The following is a 12,280-nucleotide window of genomic DNA, read 5'->3' as shown; positions in this document are numbered from 1 at the left end:
AAATTTTATTATTATTTTGCTTTACAGCATAAGAACAGAGTTTTGATGCTATTGGAAGAAGCCAGAAAAATCAATCCTACTCTTCCAATTTTTGAAAAGTAAGTTCCTTTTTTGTCATTTACAAATCTCCATTATAGTATAAGTATTCTCTGAAAATATCGTACATAATTAAGTTTTATACTTTTATTAAAATTGTCAAGATCTTCTTAAATAATATTCCTTTAATTTGTTGCAAATATACTGTAATATATTTTGTGCTTTGTTAATAGGTAGAATATAATATAACAGATAGAATCGAAGTTACATACTATAAAATTATTTTATGTAACAGACAGATTTATGAAAATCTTGAGAGCATGATTATCTTTATTATGCAACTAAAAACATATCTGCATTTTATAACAGTTTTTATAAGCACTAGATCAGATCAATCCGATTAGTGGATTGGAATTACTTGGCAAGTAATCGACCACAATCAATATTCTCAATAAATTGGTAAAGATCATCGAAACTTGCTTGGTATTAAATATGCTATGACCAGTTTGTCAATTCAATCCGTCAAGAAGTCACATTTCCCCAGTACATTTCATGTAAACAAACCGTCATCTAGGCCACCGTATTGTGAATAGATTGAAATTGCACAATTATTCGCCTTTAAATTTCTACCAATGATCCAAAAATCTTTGTTATACGTTTAAAACATACCCTACCGTCATTTCACACAATAAATCACGTCACGTCATTTCAGATAAATAGTTTAATTACCGTCATTCGGGGCTACTTTGTGCAGGATTTAGCAGTTTTTGAACTTTGACATGTAAAAAAACTATGTTAATTCAAACTATAATACAACTTTATNTGCATGAACTGTTAAAAACTGCACCTAATGAGCAAGTTTAAAATAAACAAAGAAAAATAGTTGCAAGAGACGTCGGGTACAAATTTGCAGTTTATTAGATTATATTTACATGAAAGTTAGTTATGAAGCAGAAGCATTGTTAATTTTAGGCAACCTATGGATTCTCAGAAATCAATTTTTAATATATATATAATTATTTTACACCAGGATGATTTTTTTTTAAGAAAGTAATCTTTCATTAACAGCATGACTCGAGGTCTATACCACGTAGATCCTTTAGGGTTTCGGCGAAATTTCGGGGACGAAAGTCTCATAATTCATTACATCTGTAGACAACTTCATCAACATTATTCGTCCATTGGTCCCCAATATGAAGTTCATCAACAGCAATGGAAAAAACATCTCCGTCAAAGTCCGACGTTGCCGAATTCAGTAAGTTACCTATTTATTAATTTCATGCATATTCTATGATTGTGAAATACTCCATAAATAGGTAATAAAAATTATTAAACATTTGCAGTTTACATAACATTGGTAGCATTCAGCTAGTACGTACTACGTAATGGGCTCTTAAAAATCGAAATGTTTAAAAATATGTATAACATTGAAGATTTAAGCTTGAAAAATATTTAGATTTTTGATACACACATACAAAAAAAAATCATTATTTAAATTCTAAAATAAATATTTTTTCTTATATTTCAATATTAATCCCCTACCCCAAAAACATTCCGTTAAGTTTTTAAGCATACGGATTCCTCAATGATTTGAATACAGTCACTTGCTGCAAAAGCTAAGATTCAGTTCTTGAAATGTTAATGATAAATAGATTTGCTTAAATTCTTTATTGCATTTTTTATTTCTTTTCTTTTTCGGGGCATTATTCATGTTTTTTATCACTTTTTTTCATATTTTTGGTCTTTCTGCTTTTATTTTCTTTTCTTTTTTTCAAATTTCATTATTTATACTTTTTTGCCCCTTTTTATAGTTTAGATTTTTTTCATATTTTTTACATTTCATGAACTTCGAATATATATTTTTATTTTAGCGCATTTCTCTAACGATTTAATATTTTTTCTTTTTTTTTGCGATTTATTTTTTTTTCCTTCATGTTAGTGCATATCTTGTATTGAATCTTGTTGTTTTAATTATCCCCCAATAACGAGAATTGATGTTGAGCTTAGTTTTTCAAGATCTAAGAATTTGCTTTCGACAATAGGCAATCATTCATTTTTAAGAATATCAAAAAATATTTGATAATACAATAGAATTCTGATGTTTTTGAAGATAGCTACTAAAAATTAATGCATTGAGGTATTTTTTAACATTTTATTTATTTTTTTCGTAAATGACGTGTTTTTTTTTTTTTTTTTTTTTTTTTTNTTTTTTTTTTTTTTTTTTTTTTTTTTTTTTTTTTTAATTGGTGCCTTTTTTTTAATTAAATGTGTAGATACAAGCTGCGCTTTTTATTATTATGTTTTTTAAATAAAAAGGTTTATTAGTTACATGTTATTGAAAAATTTTAAGAGCACTGTTTTTCAATAAAAGGTAATTTTTTAAGGTTTTCCCCTGATTTTTTTTTTTTTTTTTAAATATTTTTAAGGGCATTTTCTAAGAATATTTAGGTTATCAGCAAGACGTTGTGTGCCTGTCGTCTTTGATTTTTTTTTTTCGTTAAAAACGTAATCCACAAACACAATTTTTAAATTTTTTTACAAAATTTTGTATTTAATTTTTCGCATTGTATTATTTATACTCAGAAAGGTTGAGGAATATAAACATAAAGGAATACATAAAAATTCTTAATAATAAAAAAATAAGAATTATGCGCTATAAACAAAATCAAAAGTTTCAAAAATTAAATATTTATAAAAAGAAATTTCGTTTTACATTTATACGCTTGTACTTTTGTCGTTAAAATAATTTGACTTTTCATTCAAAACAATTTAACTTTTATTTGAACTGTCGTTAAAGCAATTTAAGTTTCTGCCGTTACTTCAATTTTGAAAATTAGATTTTCTCGTACTTTGTTTGTACCATTCATAGGCTTTAAAAAGGCTTTAAAAAAAAAAAATATATATATATATATAAAAGAGCTGAGTAAAACGCTTTAGGACATGGGATCATTGAAGTATTATGCATAAAATTTTAAAATAAGATCAAATTACGAAGTTGAGCTCCAAATTTTCGGATATAAGATTAAGTAGTGCTGCCATCTATTGCAATGACTTGTAAGTTTTTATCTTGAGCTTCAATAAATTTTATGTTATATGACGAAATGTTTCTCTAGTTTATTTCTCCAAATTGCTTTTTTTTTTTCTTAATTTTTTTTTTTTTAAAGTTGCTTTTTCAATTGCAATAAAAAAACAGAAATATTTAAAATAAATTTTGTAGATACAATATTTTAACTATTTGTGTTATAATATTATTTTATTTATTTGCTCATTTATTTTTTTCTGCAAAAACTACAACTGATGTAAAAAATAAAAAATTGAAAAAAACTACAATTAAGCGCATACAATTAAAATAAAAGACTATTTTTCGTTACAATAAATTCGTGAAAAACTTTCCGTAAAACTCATTGAATTTTCGTGCAGTTCGTTTTCATTTATTAAACTATCAGTGCAGATAATAAAATTTTATTTTAATGTATAATTTTAGAGATGCAAAATACTAACGCTTCAAAAATGTGTGATAATTTTGCAATTCACAGCAATCATTGACTTATAAAACTTAGTTGTCAATAGCAACTGTCTTAATTAACAGCTTGAATGAATTAAAATGTTTGATTTAAAAATTAAAAAAAAACTGCAATTCATAAAGATTTCAACTTTATGAAGTTCATTGTGTTGTTAACTCTTATTATTTTAATTGTACACAAATCTATAAATTCTAATGACAGCTATTTATCATGCAAATAGCATTTATTTATTATTATTTTTTTTTTACTGTCATATCAAACCTTTATCAGGGCATTTTTAACGCTCATAGGCTTATATTCAGTTTATGGAGTGCAAAGAAGAATAGTTCAAGACACTAATCCGGCTTTTAATCTCCAACTGGTAAAGTCTCGTTTTATAAAGTTACAGAATAAACTTTACAATATTTGTGCTTGAAACCGCAAATAAGCAACGTATGAAGATTTATCTTCCGTCTAGGGAAAGTGAAGCTGAAACCTGACCTATAAAACAATTTTAAATCAATTTTTATAAAAATTCCACCAAATACATATCATTCTATCGTTAGTTATATTTGTAAAGAAAATATCATATCGTTAAATATGATGTTCTTTTTTCTGCACTGTATCGTGCTTTTATATATATTGCAGCTGGATTTTGTCCTCTTATTTACAGAAAGAATTAAAAAGTCTTGTACGCAAAGGAATACCTCTTCACTTGAGAAATCGTGTTTGGGCGATTCTCTACAGATCACGTGTCAACGATATTATGGAAAGCAAGGGTCCGCATTACTACAACTTTCTGTGCAGTTTAGCTCCTGATGATGAGGTAAGTTGTGGTTGATTATTTTTCAAAACAAAAACACATACAGCAAGACTTCGATGTGCCTATAGCCACAGGGATGAGTCTATGACTCGCGAATCAGACGCTGATCCACAAGGCTTTTTAAATGAACCGCGGATAGTTTTTATAAACCTTTTTTAAAATAAAAAAGTGAACAGACAATTGAATCTAATTTCAAATTTTTAAAAAATTAAGAGGAAATTTAAAAAAATTAAAACTATCAAAGTGAACACCCGCTAACTAACTTTCTATCGTGTATCATTGTAGCTGTGTATGAACTCATGACATTTGGTCATAAACTCTACCTTTGCGTTCATTTTGGACAGCAATGGTGCTGCAATAGAAACATGGTATGACGCCACGTCTTGATAACCACCTTGATAGGTTGTTGTATGATGTAGGATCACCTGTTGTATGATCATAAAAAACAAACAGAAAAATAGATTTCATTAAATCACTTATATTATACATTTCTAGTACATATGAAATTTTAAATGACAAAATTACGAAGCTGAAACTGAACCTGTTAAAAGTTTATCAATAAAAAAGTTTTAAAAAAGTCGTATTTTTTACTTTTTATCTCTCAAGATTAATTCGACCATTTCTGCTCAAATTTTAGATTTGTAGATTATAGATATATAGATGCATAAATCGAAGTGATATATAATTTTCCATCGTATCACTCATTATTCCATTGTTTAACTCATTATCATCCATTGTTTCACTCATTATTTAAAAAAAATAAAAAATAAAAATATATATATTTTTTTTAAAAATTATATTTTGCATTAAGATATTTTTGGACAAACGAGTTATATACTAGTTTGGACTGAACTTTCAACCGATCTCCTGAGTAAACAATCAAAACCATATTTTCAAGATTACAGTAATTTCCTATATTTTTAATGTCAAAAATCCAACTTAAAAATGGCGTCTGTTCAACGCTAGCTTATCAAAGTTGAACCTTTTATTCTGGACATAGCTTAAAATGCGTAGTTAAGAAAATACACAGAGCTCAAAATGAATGTTTTAAAAAATGGATGCAGCACAAAATTTNTAAAATGCGTAGTTAAGAAAATACACAGAGCTCAAAATGAATGTTTTAAAAAATGGATGCAGCACATGAAATGGAATGAAATGGACACAACTTAAGATTTAAGAAAGGATACAGTGTTTACGAAAAGGGATACAGCTCAAAATGAGTATTTAAGAAAATGGACCTAACATTTGATTCCATTTTTTAAACTTCCTTTAAAATTACATTGTTCTTTTTTTAAAGAATTAACTAGTGAATCCAAGTAAATTCATAATGTTACATAATCCTTACAAAAGCGGTCCTGGTTTTTATAGGTCCTGGTCTACTAAGCATATTTTTTTTTTAACTTACCCTTTTCTGAAAAAACTTTAAAATTCAGCAGTTCGTTTTACAGGGAAACCATGGGTCCTATAAATATATAATATTGGTACTATATTTGCATGATAGGAATTGCGTGATTTTTAAACACCAAAATATCTCTTAGAGATCTGAATACGAGAGATCTGAATAGAGCCCAGTGCTTTGCTCCTTAATGATTATGCTTAGCGTTTAAATAAGTCAGTAAAATTTTTGGTTTAGATGTTAAAATTAGAACTGAACATTGGAAACACGCATTTTGTGAAGCGTCCATTACTTTCAGCTATTTCATTTCTCTATTTTGCTCACTTCACTTACAACTTATAAAATTAAGTTGTATATTCATATATAACAAATTCAATATGATTTCCGAGATTTTATGCATGTAAGTACAGTTTACATTTTTATAAAATGTGCGTTTTTTTACTCGATGTTAACATGTATTGTAATTCAAGAAATAAGTCAATAAATTTCTTTTTATTACTAGCTATGTAATTAAATGAGTTTATTCACAAAAAAATATATCATTGCTTTTTTTTTAATAGAGAGTCACAAATCATAAGAGACAAATAGCTTTAGATCTCTTGCGAACTATGCCAGACAATATAAGATTTGCGGATTCTAATGCCGATGGAGTATGTATATTTTTTATTTATTTCGCAGTGTTATAAGATCTATCAAAAATTATTTTTATTTTATACAACAGTATTTACTGAACAGTGACATCTATTTGGAAAGGAAATATTTTGTATAAAACCATTGCTTTATGCTTTGTGTAGTGTAATAAAATGCTTTGAAACGGGAAAAGGAAATATGAAACGAATTTATGAGTATTGTGGGCTGAAGATTTATAATAATATATTTTCAGCTCAAAACACTAGGATTTCGTATGCGTTCAATTACTTACTCGTTCCACGAATTTGTTACAGAATGCTTTTGTTTTCATCTGATTTCTCAATTTTGTTCCAAACTGTAAAGATATACTTCATACGCTTATTCATTTGCACTTTCCATGAAATTTTAAAAGAATTTTTCACTTTTTACAAAATTTTCAGTTTTCCCAATTTTTTCTCAAGTACTAAAAAAGCAAATATATTATGTACTACAGTTAAATTTTTGGTCAGTCATAAAATATTCCATATAAAAAAAGAGCTTTATCAAGCAGTGCTTTATTAAACTTTGAGAAAAGCTGTGAATATTTTCTTAATGAAATAAGATTTCAAAACAAATTTTCCCAATGAAGAAGAAAAAATCCCGTCACTTAATGAATTTGAACTTACGTCCATATTTCGAATATTTAAGCTTTTACTTTCGATTATTATTCCCCTCGAACCTTTAAGAATGAGCACTGGAACGTGAAGATGCGATCATTAAATCAAAAATTATTTAGGATGATCCATTATTTTTTTTGGCGCTTTCTACGAATGGAGAGTTTAGAATTTAATTAAAGGGCAAGCTGAAAGACTTTTGAACAAATTTGAGAAAATCAGATTTAGAAAGCACGGAAACAGCGGCTGAGTTAACAAAACCAATGAAAACCGCTTCATTTTAAAATTAGGCAGAATGAAATAATATTTCATGCCTAGAGCTAATCAAATTATTAAACCTGAAAATGTGATTTTTCTAAAAATATCGTGTAACATATTTCCACTAAGGTATACAATTAAAATCTTGAAACTAAGCCCACTCATATTAACATTAAAGTTTACTTACACTATTTTTGAGCAATAAAATTAACTAATTTTAAAATTGTATGTCTCTGTTTTCAGGAAGTATAATGAATAAATTATAGATATAAGTGCTCTATATAATGACTGAATTAATTTCATAGGTTCGAAAAATGCAAGAAGTCTTGCAAGCATTTTGCGTCCATAATCCTAATTTAGGATATTGCCAGGGTATGAATTTTCTTGTAGGAATGTGTTTGTTATTTATGGAACCTGAAGATGCATTCTGGTGAGTTTATTGTCTCATCTTACGCTAAACTATGTTTTTAGAATGCAATATTACTTTGCATAAGAAGTAATACTAAATGATTTTAATTTAATAATTAAATCAGAAAATTTGAAAGTGTGAAAGTTATTACTCAGAGGCTCGAATAATCAAAATTCATGCATGAAAAAATAATTTTAAATGTGTATGTGTATATATATATATCTATATATATAATGATGTAACAATTGATTGGTAATTTGGGACTTGTTTTGATTATTATATGCAATAATTATAGTAAATTTAGTAAGCCTAGCTTAAATATTTATTGAAATATGAACATTTTTATAAAAAAAATAAAAAACTCATTTTTTTGTCTCACATTTTTTTTTCTATAAATTTAAAGATATTTAATAAAATAAACAAAACTTTTAGAGCAATTTACAATTAATTATAAAATTTTTGCTTTAAAGTTTGAGAAAAATTAGTTTAAAGCTGTACAAGATATGAGCAATTAAATTAGATCTTTTATACTGCGCATGCGCAAGAAGATATGAATTTCTTTAAAATTTAAAAAGTTTCAAGCAATTTTCTGAGTAGCTTTAGTACTTTTTAAAAGAATGCCTAAAATCATAAGGGGTTTTCCACATAATTAATTTTTTTATTATTGAACAAGATTTATTAAAAATGACATTGGCACTGTTGGGAATCATTCCCCATAAAAGTGTCTTCTTTTGCCTGTTTTCTATCCTTATTAAATCACATTTTAGTATATGAACGTTTGTTTTAATGTTTTATCATTTGTTACTAAATTCTGTCTCATAATATAAAATAATATTTCTAGAAACCCCCTTATCATTCGGAGTATTCTTTTAAGAAGTACGAAAACTACTTTAAAAATTGCTTGGAACTTTTTAAATTTTTTAAATATTCAAATGGAACTTTTTTCATTAGTTGCCAAATATGAGTCACCACAAAATTATGAAGAGACATTGTTTACTTTTTCCCTGGCATGCGCAATATTAAAGAACTATTTTAATTACTCATTTATTGCGCAGTTTTTAACAAATTTTTCTCAAGCAAGAATTTTGTAAAGAATTTTGCAAGAATTTTGTTTTCTCAAGCTTAAAGCAAGAATTTTGTAACTAATTTTAAGTTGCTCTAAAAACTTAGTTTAATTTTATTGAATATAGCAAAAAGATGTAAGCACGTTATAGCAAAAAAACGTAAGACAAAAAAAAAATTACAAAAATTACCATATCTGCTTAAATATTTAAGCTAGACTTATGAAATTTTTGTAATTATCGCATATAATTACTAAAATAACTGTCACAAGTTACAAATCTATTACTGCATTTTTTGACATAGGGTGCTGAAAAACATTATTTTCCGTTTATAATTTATTGTAGGGTCCTCAAAGCTCCAAAAGCTTTAAACTTCGTTGATATGTATGAGAAATCGCATTGTCAAAACACTTCTGAAGTTATAAAATAATTCGTTAAGTATTTTTGGAGAAATATAAAAAATGTATTAGCATAGAAGTCTTTCCATTATTTTGTAATTTTGTCCACCCTGTATATATATATATATATANCTGTATTTTCCTGTATCTTTTTCAAGAAGCACCGGCCACACTACGAACTTACAATGTTTAGGCTTTCAAAGCGTAACATATATATATATATATATATTGCAATATAGTTAGTTTAATTGGACAAAGTCAAAGTTATTGCAATAAGGACTAGAAGTGTAGAAGAGTTAGCTAATTTTCTATTTATGTGCTCCTTTCTTTTTGTCTACCATTTAAATTATAAAATATTTTATAATTTATCTCATAGTTTACGTGTTGTTGCTTTTTTTTTTCTTCTTTTTCTTAAATTTGTGAAGATTGCTATTTTGGAGTTTTTTGAGAATAGAAAGCGCCAGTAAGAAATCGTTCGTTTCGTATGTATTATCGGGCTCTATAACGCAATTGCTTCGGCGGGAATGGGATTGATTAAAGGTGAAGACTTACGGTCCATTGCTGAACATTTCAATAAACGTTTGAGCCTCTGCATTGCTGCAAAAGGCGGCCACTATGAAACCAATTAAATTTATATTTTAGCAAAAGTCTAGTCTTAATATTATTTGCTGCATTTTGTTAATTTATTTATTTGCAATAAAGTTATGTGAAAAAATTGTTTGAATTACTACTTCAAAATGAATGTATTTTTTTTACTTTTGTTTATTCTGAAATATATATTTAAAAAGCGATTTGGTATTTCAGGTGCTTAGTAGCTGTCAGTGAGCGTTATTTTACAGCGAATTACTTTGACCAAAATCTAATTGGTGCCCAAGCTGATCAGGAAGTCTTGAAAGATTTACTACGAGAAAAGATGCCCCTCTTATGGCAGCATTTTTCGCAACTAGACATCGAACTCTGCACAGTTACTTTGAATTGGTTTCTTGCAATATTCTTCGACTGTGTTCCTTTTGAGGTAAAATGAAAATTATTTTACTTACTTGGAAATAGAATGCCATTTTACCCTCTTCTACTTAGCATTTCTTCTAATTTACATTCTAATGAACATCCTAATTAATACTCCTACATTCTGGTTTATTTGAAAGGAAATCCTTTGTTTTTATCTAATGTAACAACAATGCTTCCCTGTCTAGTAACTTATAGTCTGTCTAAGCTAAGAACTCTTCCCGCCACAAAGTCTGAGGCCGTCTGGTGCTATTGAAACAAGAATGGCACATTTTAGGGAGGGTAGCTTCACTCTAGAACTAACACAATAGACGGAAGAAAAAGATTCCTTTTCTCCAGCCGACCCGAGCCGGTACCACTAGCAGTGATCCCGCACCCCTACTTGAAATAGTCATACCTCGGTATCATAGTCACCGCCACAGGTCCAGACGAATGTCTGGAGGAGTTCTTATTTTGGACAAACTATATTTCGCTTTCTCTTACGTGTTTATTTGCCAACGAACATGCCCCACAATAGAGTTTGGCGTTTATGTTTGGTAATGAGGTAGAAGTGGTTCATCTAGTCTCCAAGTAGACCAGTCTCTAAATACACTCTTTGTAAATAAAATAGGCGTCTCAAGGTTACTCAATTTCTCTACTTTTCCTATTTCTGTTTCCATGGTATCTACAAATCTTCCTTTTTTCCTCACGCTCATGCATTCCCACTTCTTTCTGAAACGAACTTAACAAGGTATAAAGCAATATTTTTCCATAACCATTGTAACAGAAAGGAGTTAAGTGTAGAAAGTTAAAATCCGCGTAACCTTGAGACGCCTATTTTATTCTCAAAAAGTATAATTGAATATGGAAGTAATTAGGGGAGGGAGCTGAAAATTATTTTACAAGTTGAGGTTTGCTTTTAAATATGCCCCCTTCTCCGAAGTGGGCTTCAGCCGACATCTTGAATTTATTGAGAAAAAAAGATAATCGGAAGAGCAAAACACTTAAGCATTACTATATGGAGACAAGTCAAGTTTTTTTTAATACTGAATCGAAATTCTCTATTTCTAAGTTGATAGAACTAATAGTTCAGAAGTTATAAGGGTTTTAGTAAACATGAACTATAAAATGGACAATTTTTCGATGTGTACTTATTTAAATGTCTTAACCCCTTTTCTGGACAAGTGAAATGCTATTTTCCATGCATTATATTACACTGAATCGATTGAAGCTAATATAAAGTCGATAGCAATAATAGTCTAAAAACTAATGAGTTTATATGAATAAAATTACAGTTGTGTATTCATACCTATGCACGCATAAAACATTACTCTGTAGACAAGCAAAATGCTAGGTTTTATGCTTTTATTACACTCAACTGAATGAGATCAAAACCAAGTTAATAGAATAAATAGTTTAGAAGTTATAATACTTTTAAAGGCTTCGTTTATAAAAATTACACTTTTTTGTACTTGTACCTATTTATTCTCATGAGATTACTATCTAGACAAGTGAAACCTTATTTCGTTTTTATTTATTTATTCATTGTTTGCAAAGCCAATATAGTAAAAATTAAATTGCTCCAAACAAAGATTTTATGCGTAAAAGGTTTATGTCAAAAATTATGTCGATGTAAAATTTTATAACTCTATTGAGCAATTATTATAAAATTCTTGGAAAAAAAATTTTAATAATAAATGACAATTTCCTACATTAAAATTTTGTTCAAAATCTAAAATTTTAGTGAAATAGGTTAAATAATGCTTGGAAAAAATTTTTGCCATTACAGCAAGAAATATAAAATTAGTCGTCAAATGAAAAAACGGTTTTTTACGAAAAATATGTTATTTTCTTAACTGCTGCGAGTTAGTAACAATTGTTCATGACTGGGAAGTCAAAGTAAGCTTGTCTGTAGCCAGCGCCCTCTATTACACTTTTGAAAATAACGCAAAAAGATCAGTCTAAAGAAACGCCACAGTATTGCAAAAGTGAAAATCGTTTGTGATCTAGTTTTTTGTTATTTAAGCAGTTATTTCAACCTTGCATTATCTAAGCTCTTACAATTTGCAAAAATTTAGAATTATTTTTTGATTTTGATACTTTTTCTAAGTGGAAAAATTTTGCCAAAA

The 12,280-nt window shown here is 27.9% G+C and overlaps 1 protein-coding gene across 10 annotated transcripts in view; it reads left to right on the top strand.

Moving 5' to 3' along the window:
• LOC107451019 (uncharacterized) overlaps positions 1–12,280 on the top strand; it is a 222,115-nt gene that overhangs the window by 138,188 nt on the left and 71,647 nt on the right. For all 10 annotated transcript variants that reach the window (XM_071187637.1, XM_071187638.1, XM_016066980.3 and 7 more), the window contains 6 exons: positions 28–98; positions 1,105–1,291; positions 4,213–4,365; positions 6,319–6,408; positions 7,605–7,729; positions 9,972–10,182. In XM_071187637.1, coding sequence (XP_071043738.1) covers positions 28–98; positions 1,105–1,291; positions 4,213–4,365; positions 6,319–6,408; positions 7,605–7,729; positions 9,972–10,182 — 837 coding nt within the window. The remainder of the gene's footprint in view (positions 1–27; positions 99–1,104; positions 1,292–4,212; positions 4,366–6,318; positions 6,409–7,604; positions 7,730–9,971; positions 10,183–12,280) is intronic.

The sequence above is a fragment of the Parasteatoda tepidariorum genome, chromosome X1, assembly GCF_043381705.1.
Source record: "Parasteatoda tepidariorum isolate YZ-2023 chromosome X1, CAS_Ptep_4.0, whole genome shotgun sequence".
In the NCBI taxonomy this organism is placed as follows: domain Eukaryota; kingdom Metazoa; phylum Arthropoda; class Arachnida; order Araneae; family Theridiidae; genus Parasteatoda; species Parasteatoda tepidariorum.
Note: the sequence above shows the minus strand (reverse complement) of the source record. Positions and strands in the feature narration are given on the sequence as shown.